The sequence below is a fragment of the Hibiscus syriacus genome, unplaced genomic scaffold, assembly GCF_006381635.1.
Source record: "Hibiscus syriacus cultivar Baekdansim isolate YM2019G1 unplaced genomic scaffold, ASM638163v2 tig00110904_pilon, whole genome shotgun sequence".
NCBI classification, from domain to species: domain Eukaryota; kingdom Viridiplantae; phylum Streptophyta; class Magnoliopsida; order Malvales; family Malvaceae; genus Hibiscus; species Hibiscus syriacus.
This window is the reverse complement of record NW_024062907.1, coordinates 1,159,573-1,181,815: the sequence shown is the minus strand read 5'-3', so window position 1 is coordinate 1,181,815 and position 22,243 is coordinate 1,159,573. Positions and strand designations below refer to the sequence as shown.

The window sequence follows — 22,243 nt, the reverse complement described above, 5'->3', positions numbered from 1 at the left end:
CATCACCAACACACATAATGCAAAATTCAAAGCTGAGATCTTGAGGAACTGAACCCTGGATCAAATAATCTTCCTGGGGACCATCTTTATTCATGCAACCATGATGTATCTTAACAAAGAACACACTGTCATGTGATACATGATTTTAAGAAGATTGGGTATTTGAAACCATACTTGCTGAGTAGATATTTGTTCAACAACATGACCCTAATGCAACTGCCTGATGAACGAAGCAATTATGTGTAGTTAGCTCAACTACCACTGTTTTACCATTTTCATTCTTCATATCTTTCTGTCTCATTGGAAATATTTGTTCAAGTCAATGATCTTTACATAGGATATTGTGGGCCTTCAACATACCCCAACATTGGCTAATACAAGTGTTCAAAATGCATCAACAGTTCTGATTCTGATTGAAATGGGTTTTCAGCATGCCCCAGCATTTTGCTGATAAATATTCAGAATATTTCAACATTTCTGATTCTGTTTAAAAAGAGTTTTCAGCATGCCCCAATATTTGCCTCTTGTGAATTTGAGCCTTCAAAATGCCCCACATGGATCTGTCTGAAGTGAGTTTTAAAATGCCCCAATATTTGCTGATACAGATGTTAAAAGTGTGCTCAACATTACTTCTTGTTGAGATGAGCCTCCAAGAATGCCCCAATATTCTATTTCTGGTTGAAATGAGCCCTCAAGATGTCCCACATGAAACATTTCTATCTGAAATGGGCTTTCGAGATGCCCCAATATTCTGCTTCTGATTTACTCTTAATGTTTGTTTGACTGGAATATCATGATCCTCTTGAGGTCTAATTTTGACAATGCAATGTTGTAAGTACTTGTGGATTTATTCGTGCCCCAAATCTGTTTATCTTGAATTCTCTCATTATGGTGTCAATAAAAAGCAGTATTGTCAAGTAACTGGAGGAATTCTCTTCATGTTGTCACAAACTTAAGAAGTACTCAATCATTCTGACGGAAATGTCTGAGATATGTGTCTTCTGAATGAGGTGACTATTTTCTGAATCTAGAGGGATTTAATCAGACAGAGTAGTAAAAATAGCTTGGTAATCCGTTCCAGGCTGACACAGTGGCTTATCATCTTTCAGTGAAGGCCATCTCTGAAATATACTTTTCTGTGGGAGAAAAACCAATTTATGCAAACAGTAATCTGATGCAATACAAGACTACATATACAGTGATACAGGCTCTTCAAAAATCTGCACCCATGCAACATGTTGATTCTGATAACAACTCATCTGATTATGAAGCGATCTTTCAGGATGATTTCACAGATATTGATAGTTCTTCTGATATCGAGGAATCTTGAATTCTGATTCTGATGAGGAGAGTAAACTGTTATACTTGACAAAAATGGGATTCTCAGAGGCTGAGGCTTCAATAATCATGGAGAGATGTGGTTCAGATTCATCAATTTCAGAATTGACAGATTTTATATGTGCTGATCAAATGGCTAAGGTTACTGACGCACTTCTTATGGTAGAAGATAGGAAGCCATTATGCAATGATCCCAATTACAAGCAAAGGCGAAACTTGGGCTATGATTTGTGGAAAGGAAGAAGCAAAGGAAACTTGAAAAGAAGCTTCTTAATGAAGATGATCATGCAGTTCATCTTTCAATTCCAATGATTGGTTTTGGGGTTCCTACCGAATCAGATCAGATAACTCAAAGAACACTTCCAGAAGATGCTATGGGTCTCCTTATTTCTACTATGAGAACGTGGCACTTGCTCCAGTTAATGTTTGAACTGGAATATCACAGTATTTATTCGATGTATAGCCAGAATTTGTAGATTCGAAACATTTTCATGCTGTTACACTGAAAATAGGCTATATTCATAATCTGCCAATTGAGAACAGATTTCCTCTTATTTTGTTTTCTCCATGCACTATACATGATATTTTTCCATTGACAAAGAAATGATAGTCTTCATGGGATCCAAGAACAAAATTGAACTGCTTACAAACATGTACAAGAAGTTCCAGATTGACAGAAAGGATCTGTAAGGCTCTTGAAGCTTTATGACGATGAGTTACCTTCGAGTGTCCAGAAGTATGTTCTTAATGAGTGCCGAAAATGGAATCTGGTATGAGTTGGAAGAAATAAAGTTGTTCCACTTGAACCTGATGAGGTAGAAATGCTTCTAGGTTTCCCTAAAAACCATATATAAGGAGCTGCTAGAGACATGTTCTCTGGTGATATCAATGTCCTGTTTCTTTTTTCTTCTGGGATCAATAATGCAGAGGCTGTCTTCTACTGTCTTGGCATATTTTTGAAAACAGATGTGCAAGAACTGAATGATGATCGGTTGGAGCAATTGATGAGTAGTTTTGTCAAATTCGACCTTGTTGTAAGTGGCATCCAGCGTAACAACCTTACTGGAAGAAATAAACATCATTGTGATGGGCTTGAAGATTTTTGTTGGTGCATTTACTTGCAATGATTGCTACAACAAATTGTCTCTTCTGCTGCTTCAATATATCCCACTCTTTTCGAATTATGGAACGGTTTAGTTGACAGTAAAATTTCTCATCTTCAACTTTCGGAATCCTGTAACCAATGTTACCCTATATAAAAGGCCTATAAGGGTAGATTTTGTTCCAATGTCTTATTTTGTGCCATAAGTCCTTAAATTCAAATTTAGCAATCTTCTGAAGGACATAATGAATATCATCTTGACAAAGAAAATGATCGGCCTAGAAGAAGTAGCAATGATGTATCAAGACTTGAGCCAACACCAGAGTGCAGGTAGTGACTTGTTCATGGCTTTATGATGTAATCTTCTAGAGAACATGAATTGATGGTTGGGGAAAATAATCTGTCTGGTGATGCTTATTGCCCTCAGCATGAGATAAACGATAATCTTTCTTGATGAGCTGCTAATAATGTCATAGGGGAGTGTCACAAGTTCAATTCTCCAGACTTTATGGCTTCTTGGACCACTTGCCTTCAAAAATGTGAAGCGCTCATTCCTTCTGGCTTCGTTCATTCTTTTTCTACAACAGGTAGAATAAGCAACAATTGCTTTAAGGATCTTCCTCATTTGAGACTGTACGTTTGAAAATGTTTTTCTCCTTTCTTTATTGAAGAATGAAAGAATTTTGCAAAGTATTACCCCTTTCAGGTTCACAATATAATCGAATCATAAACAATGAGTTTAATGAATATCAAATAAATCAACTACACTTTAAATCATTCAAAAATCATAGTCCTATGGCAAGTGTCAAAATTATTGACTGATTTGAGGTGTAGGTTGATTTTGGTAAAGTAGGTTCTTCAAGTTGGTTCAGTATGTCGCTTCGGCTTACACTAACTTGAAAAAATGGTTTTTATTCCCATCTTGTAGAGATGCTTCTTGTTTCCCTACTCTCAGGAACGTCTTTGGGATGTGCGTGCTTTATTAAGAGCTTAAGATCGTCTCTTATGTCGTTGTTGCACATTCATTATTCGAGCCGCCTTTTTTAGGTTTTCAACACGAATCCTCCTTTGGTTTCAAGATGTTATTTAAAAATTTACATCTTAAACCCCCTTTATCATTTTCATATCATGCATTAAAGATTTTAAAAAAACAATTTTGCAAATAAAATCAATCTTGGAAGGGGAATGAATTCTAAGATATCATCTTTTACTTAGAAATCCATGTATGATTAAAATGGACTTTTCAGGTACGTAACGTAGGCCATGGCTTATGGTTACGAAAAAAAGGGATAAAAAGGCCCAAAGTGTTTAAGGGTAATCAAAACCAAGGATCAATTCATTCTGATGCCATCAATCTTGCCTTGCTTAACTTGGATCTCTGCTTTGTTGGGGATTTTTCCATCAACTGGATCCCTCTAGACTGCCAAATTTGGATTCATTTCCATTTCTCATATCTTAAGCATTTCTTGCTCTTCTTGTTTACTTGATCAACTTTGTAACTTGAGGCTCAATAAGTCACCCATCTTGATTCAATTTTCCTTCTTCTTTTTCCTTTTTGTTTTTTTTTTTCTTTCTATTTTTTTCTTTGCTGGATGAGTAAATACTTCAACTGCTTTGAGCACCTCATTTCCTTTTGCATTTTGGAGATTTTCCTTATTCTTGATTGGATGATCTTCAAGCACTCTGTATTTGACATACTTTGTAATTCAAAACTTTCTTGACTTCATGGAAACTTGTCTTCGTAATAAAATTGTATTGACAATCTTTATTCTTGTGAGCAAATATCTTTCACCTTGCCCCCTAATGTGGAGGGTGACCTTGGTTAGGGTTGAATTAGAAGAAAAATTATTCAGGCAAATGGGGACAACAAAGGATATATATATAAAGGATAAATGAAAATGCCGTTTCATCTCATACACAGAAACCTTTGTAAAAAGAGGTATCCACAGGGGATGAATATTCAAGATTAACTTTATTACATAAAAAAAATGAATGCATATATTTATTTCAATCAATCACTTTCCCTTCTTCTTTGAATTGCCCTAATCACTCGAAATTATCATCAATGAGTTGGTACCTGATGCCTCATCTCTCTTCTTGCAGTAAAATTCACGAATAGCTGAAAGTTGGTTCTTTTGAGGTCTTTTGGTTATGATGGTTTTGTTTTTGGAAGGACAAATGTGTGACTTTTAAAGTCATGTATATGGTGGAAGGTAGTATCATCAATCAAACGACTCTACCCGAGAAGGTAAACATCTAGTGTTTGTGTCTCAAAAACAGGTAGAGACATTTCTTCAGAGTCTCAGAAAATGTAGTATCAGGATTTGGTTTTGGTAAAGTCGAGTAATTGGTGTCGGATGGGATATTGAAGATATCATTTTATCACTTGCCAATAAATCTATAATTTTGAAAAATTAAAAGAATATTTAATCTACTTGATACTCAATAATTTCAAGATTAAAACTTGATTCCTTGCTCATAACCTTAATAAGCAACACACATTTATTTATTGCACAAAAGCGGAGAAAGGAACAAAAACAAGTTCAAACAAGATGCTGAAATAGAAAGGTACTATAGTGGTAGATAACATTCCACTTGTTCATGCATCATCACTCCTTTAATGTCGGTTGTGTAATAAGTCATTGTCTTTATTTGCCCCCCCATTCTTGATCATTTTTTGTGTCAAGATTCTTTTGTCAACAAGAATCTCAATTTCTTTTAATAGTGGCCTACAATTGCCTGTAGAATGCCCGGATACCCCCAAGTGAAAATTACAAACTCTATCTTGATCATAGCTATGAGCAAAGGGTTTGGTGTCACTTTAGTTGGTCTTGGTGTGATGTATTGACCTTTAACCAAATGAGGATACAATTCTGAAATAGAAGTTTGGAACACTTCCAAAGTTTTTCTTGATCGTATGACTTTATTTGGTCTATCTGAACAGTTACTTGCTCTTTTTCTTTTTGCAGTTGCGGGATTCTGGATGCGACATACATTCACATCATCAGCTTTCGCTTTTTGATCCGTTGGGCTCTTGGATGTGACTTTTGAGTTTTCTTCATTGATTACATTCTCAATTAATCTCCACTTGTCATAAGATTCTCGATTCGTTTGTCGGATTTGCCTGCATTAACTCGAAGAAAGGCGTTGGAAGGGAATCACGAAACATACGTGATATTTCTTCTTCTAATATGGGAGGTTGAACTTGTGCTGCCACCCCTCTCCACTTAAGGCAATTCTTGAAATCTTTCATTGGTTTCTTCTTTATTTCTTCGAAGATCCATACGTGTTAAGCTAAGCCTTTAACATACCGATATTGTCCCAAAAATGCATCAGCTAATCTACCCATTTCTTGATCTGTTCTGGGTCACTGATTGTACCAGACTACTGCTGGGTTAACAAGGCTATCATGGAAAGAGTGAATTAACAGGTCATCAGAATTTAAATATCCTCCCATTTTTCTGCAAAACATTCTCAGGTGTATTAGAGGACAACTTGTGCCCTCATATTCTCAAAATCAGGCATTTTGAATTCATGGGGAATAATCAAATCTGGAACCAAGCTAAGCTCTCTTGCTTCTAATTCTTTGTGGGAAGTATCAACACATTTCATACTTTTGATTGCTTCATCCATCTTCTTGAATCTTTCCTCATACTGCGAATAATGAACAAGGCTATTCTTTGGGTTCAATTGGATGCCCCAGAGGTTTTTACCATTTTCGACTCTTCAATCTGACAGCATGGTTGCTCTATAACAGTTGTATCTTCTTTATCAGATTCCATTTCCTGGATAATTTGATCTGATCCATCTGGTACTGAATCTGAAACTTCTTTCCTTGTATCCCGAGGTAACCCTGTCAATGGTTCTGGCCACTGATCTTGTAGTCCCTTATAAGATTGCTCCATTGTTTTCATGATGACAGTAAAGTAATATGAATGAATGACCTTGGTTTTACTGTTACAAACCTTTCATTAATTATTAACATGTTTTTATAATTAAAATACATGACAGTACTTTAATAAATGAAAAATGCATAAATGAAAAATAAGAATGCAAAATGTGCAATTCAAAGATATAAAGTAAAATACAAAATGAAAATGCACAGATACAAAATGTAATGCATGTATGAAAAGGTGTTACTTTAGAGTGATCATCTAGAACAATTTCATTGAACAAAAAGCTTCAGTACATCAAACAACACTTTTACATGTAAGGAACAACTTTTAATCCTAACTTCAACAAAACTTTACATATAGGGAATAACTTTCCCATTTTCTTCTCTAAAACCAAGTTAGATTATCAGCTTATGGGCCATATTGCTTGTCTGGACTGCAGCTTCTTTCATGACATTCTGGGATTCTTTCATCTCCTATGTTAATTCTTGGAGTTGATCATTTTCCTTTGTGAAAGAACATTTGTGTTCAAAAAAGTTTTGGAGAAGATCTTCATGTATGTTGCAACTCTTTTTCAATTTGGTGATCCCTGATATCCACTCTTCTGGGGTGTTTCCTATACCAGCATTTTGAAAGCTTGACTGACCTTCTGGAAGTCTTTATGTATGTTTTCCATTTTGGTGCTCAATTTACGTATTCAATCTTCAATGACGTATTTGAGCTTTAAACCTTAGCAAATCTTCTTCTCTCTGGGCGCCCCTACTGATACTCTTACCTTTGAAGACTTTTGGTATTAATCTATCAGGACCCTTAGTTACCAACTAGGTCGATCATTTACCATAAATTGTAAGGTTCCATGATCCAAAAACTTTGGACTCGGCGTTTGAAGGCAAGACAATTCTCGATGGTATGTCCTTGAGCTCCAACATGATATTCACAATGAACGTTGATGTCATACCAATTTGGATACGGAGTTGGAACGGTTTTATATAATATGGATCCACTTCTTGTGCTTCAAATAGCTTCTCATACAACTCTTTATATGATATGGGATAGTATCAGATGAAAACCGCCTTTTGTCTTGGATTGAACCTGAGTTTTAGACATTGGGAGCAGACCAAACTTTGATGATTTCTGATTACATGATTTCTTCTCTTGTCTGGAGCTTGTACAGTCGTCACCATTTCTTTGGTATCTCCATAACGATTTTGAATACGAATGATGACTGTCCTGTAATTTCTTAAATTGGTTAAGAATCGAAATCCCTTGCGTATCTGAAACTGCAGAGTTAGGTTCATTGAGCTCTCTCTCTTTCTGTGCTGGAACCTCTTTTCCTTTGGCCAAACAGATATTCTATCCATCATCTTGGTCATCTGATCTCTCATTTCTCGTATCTCCTTTTGCTCCTTAATGGTCATACGATCTTTGAGTGCATATCTTGCTTTTATCCTCAGAGTTTCCTCATCATATCTTTCTTTGGCCGCATCATATTTTGTTTGATCATAAAACTTTTTGTCCATTTATGATTTCTTTCCAATATGATGAACAGTCTTTCAAGTAACACCTTTTGGTCATGATCATGCAATGCAAACAACAGAAAATAATTTAAACAAATTAGAGAAAATAACATACATGGGAAATAAGAAAATAAAATGGTTAATACCAACTAATTGAAAGAAAAATTTATCGATCATGGTATATAATAATCCTAACCTCATGCTTTCTAGTTCCATACTTTGTTTGGAAAAATTAACCTAACCGCATGATTTCTAGTTCGCATGCATTTATTCAGGGAGAAAAAAAAATAAAAATTAAATCTAGAGCTTATTTTTCCTTTGTGTACACCTATGAACAGAGGTTCAGTACTGTCTTAGATTAGGTGAATTTCTAGGGTTTATTATATGCAGAGTTTCAGTTCTAGGAGTAAAGGTACTCGAATTGTCCTTGTTGATGCCCCCTTGAGCTGTCAAACCTCAATCCTAGTCCATTACAGACTTAAGCGGATCGAGTTTAATTCGAGGGATACATTTCTCTATGACTAACACGGAGAATAAATTCTCACGAAGACATAGAGCATATGAACCCCAAAAGTTACTTGCTAGGTCTGACACGGAGAATAATTCTCACGAAGACGTCGCTTTCACTCCCACTTAAAAGGGACAAGCTCAATTATAGAGCTTTATGTTATGCAATGCAAGTGTTGTGTGTGGAGAAATATTCAAACCTCTAACAGATAAATAAATATAATACCTGAATAAAAAAAACAATATCAATATAAAATAATAAATAATAAAAATTTGAAAGAAAAGAATTAAAAATTAAATAAATGAATTTTAATTTCTAATTAATAGAGACAATTTATAATTGATTTTAAGTTTGACATGTCCCCAGCGGAGTCGCCAAGCTGTCGTAACCGGTTTTCGTCCGGCACGAAATATCATTTGGCGGTGAAATTGATGTGAATAATGGTTTTGAAAATAATTTAGGAGTCGCCATCGGCCTTTTGGGTCAGGTAGGTCGAATACCTAAAAAATATCTTTTAAAAGAGTTTTTAAGAAAACATCAATTAAAAGATAACTGATCTGCGTTTTAACCAAAAATTCGTTCTTTTTAATAATAAAAAGGGATTCGTGGTCGTTACGTTTAGGGAAGGATTAGCACCCCTACAACGCCCAAAATTGGTACTTTTTAATTATAAATTGTCTCTATTATTAGAAATTAAAAATTCAAAATGTATTTAATTCATAATCCTATTGATTTAAATTTATTATTATAATTTTAAGAAAATATATTAATATATCTTTATTTATTTACTCAGAAATATCAGAAAAGGGCTTCTAGTTGCTTTAAGACAGCTCCTTTCTTAATATTATAAATAATACATATCAAATATGTTTATTTTTCTTAAAAGTAGTTTATAAAATTAAATTTATAAATAGGATTTTTTTAAAAACAAATAGAATAAATAAATATTATATATATTATATAACTTAATAATAAAAATAAAATAATCATGAAGATAATAATTTAAACATACATCAAAAGTAATAACAAAATAAAATAATAATAATTAAAATGAAAGAAAATAAAAGTAATAACATTAAAACTATTGGATCATATTCATAAATATATGAATTTAAAATGTAAAATAATAAAACTTATGGTTAAAATTAAGATTATATATAATTAATGATCAAATTATAAATATAAATATGTAAGAGACATGGTTAGAGTTATCATAAAATAAATATTAGTAGTGTAATTAGCCATTAATTATTTAATCAGTGATTAAAATAGTAATATTAAAATTATTAGGGACTAAATGTGATATTTATCATAAATATATTATTTAATACTGGTAAGGACTAAAACATAATAAAATAAAATTCAAAGACTGAATTAAAATGTTCAGAAATTAATTTCAGTGACTAAAATGAATAATTATAAAACTTGGATGGCTACGGAAATGGTTTAGCCATGCGCGAAATTACAGATATACCCTCCCCAAAACGACGTCGTTTGGGAGAGGGTATAAGTATCCGAAATCGGCTGGCCCGAAGGGCCAACCCCTCATTTCTTTTTCTCTCCTCTCTCTCTAACTGAGAGAGTAAATATTCTCTCTCGCCTCTCTCTTCAAATCCCTCATCGGAGGGATTAGAGTTCTGGCCGGCCACCGTGCTCCGGTGCCGACCACCGCCACCGGCCACCGCTCTCGGTGGTCGGGAAATTTTAATTTTTTACCAAAACATAGATCGGGCCGTCCTAATGACGGATCCGGTGACCGTTTTCTTAAAAAGCTCCTGATCGGAGCAAATCCGTGAAAATACCTTCGGTTTTGGTTTTTCCGGCGACGGTTGGGGTTCTTTGATGACAAAGTAAGTTTCCTTTCTTCTCTTATCTCTTTTTTCTTCTTTTTTTTTTGTTCTGGACGTTGGTTGCTGTTCGTATCTCTCCCTGTTTTTTTTGTTCTGTTTTGTTTGTTGTCGTTCTCTGCCGTCTGTTTCTTTGTTGTTCTACGTTGCTCCTTTTTTTTTCTTGCAGGTGTGGCTTTTATAGCCACCACCGAGGCTCTCGTCGGACCGTTACAAGGGTAAGGCTCGGTGAGTCACCAAAGCTATGCTGGTGACTCACCATAGAGCCGACGTGTGCGGCTGTTATCATGGCAGCAAAGCTTCTGGAGGCTTCTGGCGAGGGCATCGGCAGCTGGAACGTCTGGAAGCAACGGCGGCGGCCGTGTGGTCCCTAGGGTTATGATACCCTAGGGTTTCAAGCTGGATAGTTTTGGACCGTTGGATCTTGCCAGATCCAACGGTGGAGATCACTGGCGGCTGGGGCATGAGATGAAAACCCTAGTTGGGTTTTAGGGTTTACGTTGGGCTTCTGTATCTGGGCCTGAGTTATTGTAATTGGGCTTTGTAATATTTAATAAATAATATATAATTTATAATATAATACTAATAATAATAATTTTAATAATAATAATAAATTTAAATGAAAAAAATTGATGTCTACACCAATCTATAAGAATAAAGGAGATCCCCAATGTTGTGGAAACTACAGAGGTATTAAATTACTCAGTCATACCATGAAGCTATGGGAAAGGGTGATAGAGGCTAGGTTGAGACAGGTTACTGGGGTTTCGGAAAACCAATTTGGCTTTATGTCAGGAGGTCTACTACGGAGACGATTCATCTTCTTCGACGGCTTATGGAGAAATATAGGGAAAAAATAAAGATCTTCACATGGCGTTCCTTAACCTTGAGAAGGCGTATGATAGCGTTCCCCGCGATACGATCTAGAAGACCTTAGAAATGAGAAGGATCTCATCTGCTTATATCCGGGTGATTCATGATATGTACTGTAGATCTACCACATACGTCAGGACTACAGTTGGCGACACCGAGGCATTCATGGTAGAAATCGGACTCCACCAGGGGTCGCCTCTTAGCCCTTACATCTTCACCTTGATTATGGACGACATCTATTGTCCGACACCAGACGGTGTTCCATAGTGTATGCTTTTCGCTGACGACATTGTCCTAGTTGCTAAAACAATAACTGAGCTGAATAGTAGACTGACTACCTGGAAGATTGCTTTGGAAGAAAAAGGTCTAAGGATCAATATTGAAAAGACAGAGTATTTATGTTCAAACTTTAGTGGGAACTAAAACGATGAAGATGTAGAAGTATGCATAGAAGGACACGTTCTCCCATTAAAGGATTGTTTCAAGTACCCAGGGTCTATGATACATAAAGATGGGGATGTAGATGATGACGTTACACACCGTATAAAGGCGGGATGGCTAAAGTGGAGGGTTGTTACTGGAGTTTTGTGTGACAAGAAGGTGCCTCTAAAACTTAAGGGAAAATTTTATAGAATGGAAACAAGACCAGCGCTTCTGTATGGATTAGAATGTTGGGCAATCAAGAAGGATCACATAAGGAGGATGGAGGCCGCAGAAATGAGAATGCTTCGATGGACATATGGTAGGACTATGTGGGATATGATACCAAACTCTGCTATTAGGATGTCTTTGGGGTGGTGTTTGTATCTGAAAAATTGAGGGAGGGAAAACTACGGTGGTTTGGGCACGTCCTTCAGTGACAACTGTCGAATACGGTCAGGAGGGTAAAGTATATTACAGTCAATGGTGCCAGAAGGAGAAGACGACCAAGGAGGAAATTGGAAGACTGCTTGAGATCTGATTTGAAGGATTTAGCCCTTACTGAGGACATGACCTTTGATAGGAAAGTATGGAGACTTAAGACCAGGGTAGCCGAGTAGTGTGGGTCACATCCATAGGGTATATCATCTCTGTCTTCTTTTAATGTCTTCGTAGTAATTTCCATGACTTCTACTTTTTATATGTTTCTTTCATTTTGAATTTATTAAGGCTTATAACTAGGGTAGCGGAGTAGTGTTGCCTTAGTTTAGGTTTTAACCCATTTGACTTTATTCATTCTCGTAGCTTGCTATCGTTGACTTCTATGTATCATTCTCTTCATGTTTCCTATTTTTAGATTTAGTCGGGTCTTACGTTTCTGTCTATATGCAGAGATTTTTTACGTAGGGATTTATTTGCATGGATTACTTCCCATTACATATGCCCATATGAAAAATACATTTGAAAACTGTTCAACTATGTATTTATTTATTTATACATGCATTGCATTTTATCTCCATTTTTAATTTTCTGACTACCGGAGGTCTTCCACGGAAGCTGCTCTCAACTTGACGTTGGGGTCAGCCTACTACCCTACCTCCCCCTTACCCCATTATATATGGGAATAGGGTTTTATTATTGTTGTTGTTGTATGCGTGTGTAGAAACAGGGTCAACTAAAATAATCACAGGTTCATCAAAAATATGGAATGTACCAGTTAATATTTCCAAGTCATCTCGATCCTCATTGGTCTTAATGTTGTAAATTATGGGGACTCCCCAAGTCTCTCGTCGCAAAATTGATTCATATTGTCCTCTGGATCTTACTCTTCTTCTATTAGAAGCTGCCACAGATCTGTCAGATTGAACTAAATTGTCCCTGAATTTCTTAGAATAGTTTCGGGCAAAGTGACCAATCTCACCACACTGGAAACAAGCTCCACTGAGAAACCTGCATACTCCACGGTGAAATTTACTACATGTCTGACATGGAGTTCTCTCTCCAAATGCTCTACCTGAGCTAGCAGCAAAAGACTATGATTGTTTAATTTTTTGCGAAGTTGCAGAGAACCATCTCTATCAGTATATCTGAAACTCGATCCCTTGCCTCTCTTAGCATGATGGGGAGTTAAAGGTGTTCCAACTCTTTTCCCCATTTGCATACTCTGTTCAACTGCTAGAGTCTCCTCTTGAGCTCTTTCAATAGCCTTGGCTCAATTTATGACTTCTTGCAAGTTAGGCAAGTTCAAAGCCAACACCATCTCTTTCAACTTTGGCCTAAAACCTTCAATGAACCAATCACATCGAGCCTTGTCATTGGGAACTACCTCAGTAGAAAAATGACTCAGCTTATTGCACTAAGCCTCGTGCTCATGTACTTCTCGATCACATTCTTTCAAATTAAGGAACTTTAGCATCATCGCCCGTCTAAACTGCTTACCCATATACTTGTTATTGAATTCCTCCTGGAACAACTGCTAGGTCACTTCTTCTGGTGGTGCATACATCATAGTATTTGACCACCACGCTCGACTTAATCCCCGAAGTAAAGATACAACTCCACCCAGCTTTTCATATTCCAAGAAGTGAAGACTTTCAAGCATTACCATAACATCATTTAGCCATAAGTCAGCCTCCATAGGACCTTCATCCTCTTCACCCCGGAATTCAAGAGCTCCTAAACTTTTCAGTTCTTTTGGGATCAACATCCTCGGTACTGGAGGAGCAGGGGGAGGTGGAGGAGGTGAGAACTGTGTCAAGATTGCATCGAGAGCTTGCATGAAAGCTCCAAACTCTGGCACGTGCATACCCTGATGTGCCGATACGCTAGCATTCTCGGATGGCATCAGATGCTCATTATTCTCTTCATAGCTTTCGTTACCCAATCCTTCTCTATTTTCTCGTTCGATCGCTTTTCGCGAGTTTGAAGATTCCGACATCTACTAGGACATATATAATAATAACACTGAATTAGAAATGAGTGACATCAATCACACTCTAATGACACCATATCGATAACATTGACAATCTTATTGATATCTAACCCTTTTTAAAGTCAAATAAACCCGGTTTTGGCTGAGAATTGGCTAAACCTGTAGCTCTGATACCAATAAATATAACACCTATTTCCCGTATACGTTTCTATACACAAGTCATTGGTGTCACGTGACATTTAAAAACATTTACTTATTTGTAAAACCCATAAAATTTTGTTTCGGAAATAAAACAAAACATTTTAGTACAATAATAAAACATTCATTTAAATATATTACAAAAATTATAACTTTAATACGTTCCAGAGCATTTTCTTAAGTTCATATACATGTCATCTAATTATCAAAAAGAGACATAATTGTCCTACAGTTACTGATGAGTCAAACTTGGATTGATAATCTCTGCAACACTCCTTACTCTGCTAGTCTTTGCTTTTACCTACGCGTGAATCAATACACGCTAAGTATTTACTTAGTGAGACATAATAATGTAAAAGAAACTGCAATTCATACACAAGTATATCATGACTATCAATATCCGAAATAATTCGCATATTTCATGAGAATCATTAAAAACCATTTCAGTTAAACCAAGTTTCTTTCCTATAGTCCTCAAAATTATTCTTAGTATGCCCAGCATACTTATCTTTTTGTATATTTTTCCAAATTATCCGTTATTTTGCCCAATGTATGTCAAATGAAAATGTAAGGTACATGCACAACACCAAAGTGTCGAAATGATCATTCACCTTTTATGAATACCATGAGTGGTACATTTTATGCCAAAAATGCACTGTTATGCATTTAACTTTCATTAGTGGCACTTTTTATGCCAAAATGGATCGTTTTGCATTTAACTTTCATTTGTGGCACCTTTTATGCTGAAATGCTCCGTTATACATTTAACTTTCATTTGTGGCACATTTTATGCCGAAATACACCATTATGCATTAACTTTCATTTGTGGTATCTTTTATGCCGAAATGCACCGTTATGCATTTAACTTTCATTTCAGAGTATTTCATACTCTAAAACTTATTCATACTATCATTCTCATACACGTTATGAAAATAATACCAAAATGTTGTAAAACATACATTTAACAAAACATTTGAGGTTGACTCATCGTGAGTCTTCCTCCTTTTATACAAGTACTATAGATGCACTCACCTGATAAGCCTCACTATAGATGTCCGACTATTTGACAACTTTATCTTTTCCCTTTTTCTTGCTAGACTCAGGAGCTTGGTTATGATCTACACAAGCATCCATTAAGTACACATACCATACCAATGTTAGTATACTCTCTAGCATTTATACTTTTAATAATACTCAAAAGTACTATTATATTCAATTTCTATCAAAATTCCTCCTATCTTAAATTTTTTTCAGACTTAATAGTATCAGTACGTCTACCATAGTATCGATACTTCTATACTATGGTACTTATACTCCCTTTTCAGTATTGATACAATTTCTACATTCCGGAATCCATGGTATCGATACTGTCATCTTAGTATCGATACCCACATCAATATCGATACTAATTACATCAATATCGATATTGTTCATCATACTTCCCCATTTTTAAACATATAGTATCAGTATTGTTCTTCCAGTATCGATAACCTTACCCAGATTTTCCATTTTTAAACTCGATTTTTGCCCAAATTTCGTTTAAATCTCTTATTTGAATAATTAGGTATATGGAATCTAATGGCTATAAGACAACTCTTGTCTATAGTTTGAGGAATAATTCTAGAATCCAATTGAATCTAAGATATGAAAGATTGGTTTACTTTATGTAAGAAACACATGTATATGGGATATTAGATATTGACTAGTTATATACGAACTCAAAATAGATCTAATCCAACCCACTACTGTGGAGTTAGATAGGGATTCCAATAGAAGAATAGAAGTCATTCTGTTTCATCTTTGACTCTAAATTGAATGAATAAAGTGATAAAATAAAGACAAAAATGAAGAATTCAAAGTAAGGAATGGGTTGGAAAAAGAAAGGAAATGGAAGAACAAAGTATGCGCGGATTCACAAAAATCCAAGGGATATCCAGCGGATAGGAACTAAAAAAAGATATCGAAATAGTTCTGATGGTTCAATAATCTTCAATCTTCTCACTTCAATTCGGAGTTCTTAGTTACTTCGGCAGGTTGAATCTTAGAAATGGAATAATATAATTAAGTCAAAATTCATTGGATGATTGTATCATTAACCATTTCTTTATTTTGGTGCGAGGAACTTATCATGAATCCACTGATTTCTGTCGCTTTCGTTATTACTGCTGGGTTGGCTGTCGGGTTTACTTCTATTGGATTTGGAGTTGGTCAAGGTACTGCTGCGGGCCAAGCTGTAGAAGGTATCATGAGACAACTCAAGGCAGAGGGAAAAATACGAGGTACTTTATTGCTTAGTTTGGCTTTTATGGAAGCTTTAACAATTTATGGGCTGGTTGTAGCATTGACACTTTTATTTGCGAATCCCTTTGTTTAATCTTAATAAGCATAAGAATTATGTATTTTTTTCTTAGTTTATGACTTGGGACTTACTCCTCGCTTTTTCGAATTATATCAAGATTTCACTCCTACAATTAATTATTCATTGGGACAATAATCCATGGGAAGATTAATTTGAGGATGAGGAATTATCACACTGACTCGCTTTCTTCCTTCCCCTTCTTAGTTCAAGAGAAACCTTTTTTATTATTTATGTTTAAATATGTTTAAAGGAGTGTTGCAACAAATAAGGTATTTTTCCATTGACATGAAACCTACCCCCTAATTCTAATAAGAATTATTATTATTGGAATTTTCAATTGAAAAAAATACATTTATAGGTTTATACATAGGTAAATGAAAATTGATAATAATCAATAATTTAATAATAAATATTATTAATAAATATTAAATAATTGATTATTATTAACAAAAAAAAAAGAAATACATAGAATTAGAATAATATAAATATGATAGAATAAATGGAAAAAGGTGTCAAAGTGATATAATACAAAAAAAAGAACTGAGTTCTTTTTTTTAGTCTATCTAAAATAATATAAGAGATCATATGAAAAATGTAACCGATTATTTTATTTCCTTGGGTTATTGGCCATTCGTCGGGAGTTTCGGGGTTAATACCAATATTTTAGCAACAAATCCAATAAATATAAGCGTAGTCCTTGGTTTATTGATCTTTTTTTGAAAGGGAGTGTGTGCAAGTTGTTTATTTCAAGAATAGGCTAGATTCACCCAGTTGTACTTTTTTTCATTATAACTAGGAAAGCAAAGTGTGCATGATCCCGCGAATGACTTCTGAATAATTTTTTAAAATCATATTTAAGAACCGTAGCATTTCGTGATTCATTGGTACATCGAATTTGATTCTCTATTAACCAATAATCTAGGACCATTAACATGGTTAGGGCCAAACCGTTTGAAGTTAAGATGCAGCAGGGTACTCTTTATACTATTTACTAAATACAGAAAGATTTTCAGAACAAAAATCTGTTTTCGATATAAAACACTCATGTCGATAAAACGATTTGAGCCCCTTTTTTCAATGTTGAATCGATGACCTATGTATAAAGGGATAAGAATTCTTTGAATTTGACGAAAAAAAGAAACAACTTTGCTGACAAATTACAGTTAGACATTATACAACTCTAAGTACAATTAGAAATTCTAAATAATATGTAAATTTTGTATTTATTATTTATTTATTATACTTTTTAGTTTTTTGATATATTTTCTATTTTGGTCAGAAAAATCCTCCGAATATTTTGGTCTTGGATTAGTAATTAGTTTCAATATTTTGGAATATGACTCGATATTTTAAAATATAACTAGAGAAGAGAGGGAGAGGGTAAGCTCATTCCATTTGAAAAAAAAAGATATGGGAATTAATTCCCAATAAATAAGAAATAATTGAGCGTGAGAGCCAAATGAATTGAAAGATTCATGTTTGGTTCGGGAAGGGATCATGGAATTTTAAAAAAATTGAATGTAAAGATAATCTACTTTCATTAAGTGATTTATTAGATAATCGAAAAGAGAGGATCTTGAATACTATTCGAATTTCAGAAGAACTATGTGAGGGGGCTATTGAATGGTTGGAAAAGGCCCGGGCCCGCTTGCGGAAAGTAAAAATGGAGGCGGATCAGTTTCGAGTGAATGGATACTCTGAGATAGAACGAAAAAAATTGAATTTGATTAATTGAACTTATAAAATTTTGGAACAATTAGAAAATTACAAAAATGAAACCAATTATTTTGAACAACAAAGAGCGATTAATCAAGTCCGACAACGGGTTTTACAATAAGCTTTACAAGGAGCTCTAGGAACTCTGAATAGTTCTTTAAGCAACGAGTTACATTTACATACCATTAGTGCTAATATTGGCTTGTTTGGGGTGATGAAAGAAATAACTGATTAGCCTTTTTTTACCTTTTACTTAGGGATTTTTTTTTCTTCCAAAAAATAATTAGGAAATAGTCATGGTAACTATTAGAGCCGAGGAAATTAGTAATATTATCCGTGAACGTATTGGGCAATATAATAGAGAAGTAAAGATTGTAAATACTGGTATTGTACTTTAAGTGGGCAACGACATCGCTCGTATTCATGGTCTTGATGAAGTAATGGCGGGTGAATTAGTATAATTTGAATAAGGTACAATAGGGATTGCCCTGACTTTGGAATCAAATAATGTTGGTGTTGTATTAATGGGTGTTGATGATACAAGAGGGAAGTTATGTAAAAGCAACATGAATAATTGCTCAGATACCAATGAGTTAAGCTTATTTGGGTCGTGTTATAAATGCCCTGGCTAATCCTATTGACGGTCGGGGTGAAATTTCAGCTTCTGAATCTCGGTTAATTGAATTTCTTGCCCTGGGTATTATTTCGAGACGTTCTATTTATGAGCCTTTTCAAATGGGACTTATTACTATTGATTCGATGATCTTATAGGACATGGTCAATGAGAATTAATTATTAGGGATAAACAAACCGGTAAAACAACAGTAGCCACGGATACCATTCTCATTCAGCAAGGGCAAAATATAATATATGTTTATGTAGCTATTGGTCAAAAAGCATGTTTTGTGGCTCAAGTAGTGACTACTTTCCAAGAAAGGGGAGCGATGGAGTACACTATTGTGGTAGCCGAAATGGAGGATTCCCCAACTACATTACAATACCTCGCTCCTTATACAGGAGCAGCTTTGGCTGAATATTTTATGAATCGTGAATTACACACCTTCATCATTTATGATGATCTTTACAAGCAAGCACAAGCTTATCCAGGAGATGTTTTTTTATTTGCATTCACGCCTTTTAGAAAGAGTCGTTAAATCAAGTTCTCAGTTAGGTGAAGGAAGTATGAATGCTTTATCAATAGTTGAGACCCAGTTCGGAGACGTTTCGGCGTATATTCCTACTAATGTTATTTCCATTACAGATGGAAAAATATTCTTATCTGTCGATATATTCAATACCGGAATCAGACCTGCTATTAATGTGGGGATTTTCGTCTCCATAGTAGGATTCGCGGCCCAAATTAAAGCTATGAAACAATTCACTTGTAAATTAAAATTGGAATTGGCCCAATTCGCTGAATTAGAAGCCTTTGCGCAATTTGCTCCTGATCTCGATAAATCTACTCAGAATCAATTGGCAGGAGGTCAACGATTACGTGAGTTGCTTAAACAATCCCAATCAGCCCCTCTTACGGTGGCAGAACAGATAAGTACTATTTATACCGGAACGAATGGTTATCTTGATTCATTAGAAATTGGACAAGTAAGGAAATTTCTCATTGAGTTACGTACTTACTTAAAAACGAATAAACCTTAGTTCCAAGAAATCATATATTCTACCAAGATATTCACTGAGGAAGCATAAACGCTTTTGAAAGATGCTATTCAGGAACAAATGGAACGTTTTCGACTTCAGGAACAATTATAAATAGAAAATTCTAACTTACTTAAATTTAAATAGAATTTTTTAATAAAATTCTAATTTTTAATAAAAATAGAAAAGAAATAATTAAATTAGAAATCTAATTTAATTATCTAATTATATAGATAATAATTTAGAATATTATAGATAATAATCTAATATATTATAATATACATAATATATTCTATATTCTATATAGAATATAGAAATCGATTCTAAATTGTGTCTAATAGGATTTGAACCTATACCAAAGGTTTAAAAGACCTCTTTCCTATCCATTAGACAATGGACGCTTTTCATTACGATTTTTTTACGTTTTGACTTTTTTTCTTTTGTTCGGTTTTTTCTTTTCTCTTGTTTAGAAAAACTAAAGAACATGTGAATTTTTTTTAGGAATTGCGTATTTATTAATTCAACGATGCATTCAAAACATCTATGTTAGCTTTTCTGTCTGAATGCATTCAAAAAATTCGCTTTCTAGATGATCCTTCTAGAATAGTGGGATTAGAATAGAACAAATTTTCTAGTTACTTCGTTCTATATTTCTATTTGATAAAATCCTTAGGAAAAACATTTTGTTTCCACCGAGCTAAAACAAGATGTAAATGTCTCTAGTAAACCAAAGCTATTTTGCTTCAATCTATCCTATCAAAAAAATTGAAGATTTAGTTACGATTAGAAATATACTTTTCTATCTTTATCCATAGATCTTTTCCTCGTACTTATTCAATTGGAAGTATTGATCCAATTCAAAAAAAAATATGTTTCGCAATTTCATAATCCAATTTTCAATTTTCATTTAAAATAAAATTCTAAAATTCTATAGAATATAATTTTAAATATAATTTAATTGGCCCTTGGATACAAATCACGAGAATGTATATTCTTCCTCAAAAATTTTCTTGAGAGGTAAAGGATTAAATCCTTTTAAGAAATAAAGTTTTTGCTCGGAATATGAATCAAATCGAGGGACCCCTTAACTCTTAAGGGGATTAATAGAACGAAACACACTTTTACCACTAAACTATACCCCCTACAATGCGATTATTGTATATAAAGGGACACTTTGTCGAACAGGGGAATTGGGCGTAATCAAGATAGGATTACAAGATAGGAGCATAAAAAATCCTGAAAGTTAGTGCCTTGTCGCCTTTTGTCAGAAGACTTGTGTTATAGGAGTTTTGATAGATAAGGTTCGACAAAAGGACTTAGTCATAACATAAAAATGGATTGTGCAAAAATACATAGTTTTTTTAGTATTTATTCTAGTCAAATAAATTATTTATTCTAGTGATTCTAGTGAAATAAATGGAAATAAAAAGAAATAGGAAGAAAAAAAAGAATAGAAAAAAATATTTGGATTCTATATCATAGGAACGGAAATAGGACTTCTTCTGCTTCTGATTGTTGATTCAATCCAATAGCAAGATTTTTTTAACAAGGTTTTTTTTGCAACAAGTCAGATCGTAGAATCATAGAAAAAATGAGTTATTTGAGATAAAAATAAAAAAATGAGCCCGGTCGGGTACTAACCAGGTCGGTCGTGGAAATTGGAAATAAAAAAAATCCCCTTTTGGTGAAATAAGAGCGATATTCTTTTTTTTGAGATATTTCTTTCTTTAGAGCCCTCTTTTATTTATATTTAAGAATATAAATGATACAAAATATAAATGAAATGGAATTACTTATAAAAGTTCTATATATCTATAGAAAAGTTGGATATATCTATATTCTATATAATCAATCTATATAATAATAATAATAAAATTAAGAATCTATATATTTATATATTAATAATATAATTATATATTAATAATAATCTATATAAATAAATAATAATTTATATAACCTATATAACAAAGTAAAAAAGGACTTTCTTCAATCATTTCTTTTTGCGTGTTGTAACATAGTAATTATCTTTTCTCAATTAGGAGAGAGGGATGAGTGTAATAAAGCGTCGGATTGCTAATCCGTTGTGCAAGTTATTCGTATGAGGGTTCGAATCCCTCTCTTTCCATTTCTATTTTTGGCAGTGGAATAGATCAAATCCTAATACCATTTCTAAAAAATGAAGCAAGGAACTCTCTCTTTTTTATTTTTATTCTTCGCGCCCAGGATTACGTCTCTGATCATTAGATAGAAATCTGAATATGAAGAGAGAAACGAAGAATATCACTACGGTGTAAACAAAGAGTTTAAGATTCTGCACAACACATAAGTTATGGTTGACATAATGGTACAACTAAGGATTCTGCATTTTGGAGCTCACGCATCACTTTA

At 34.3% G+C, this 22,243-nt stretch overlaps 1 protein-coding gene across 1 annotated transcript; it reads left to right on the top strand.

Annotated features, from left to right (window-relative positions):
• The first annotated feature begins 18,735 nt into the window (after positions 1 to 18,735).
• On the top strand, positions 18,736 to 19,994 carry LOC120146264 (ATP synthase subunit alpha, chloroplastic-like). Its single transcript, XM_039159876.1, has one exon. The coding sequence runs from the start codon at positions 19,274 to 19,276 to the stop codon at positions 19,856 to 19,858; it is 585 nt and encodes a 194-aa protein (XP_039015807.1). The 5' UTR covers positions 18,736 to 19,273; the 3' UTR covers positions 19,859 to 19,994.
• The last annotated feature ends 2,249 nt before the right edge of the window (positions 19,995 to 22,243 follow it).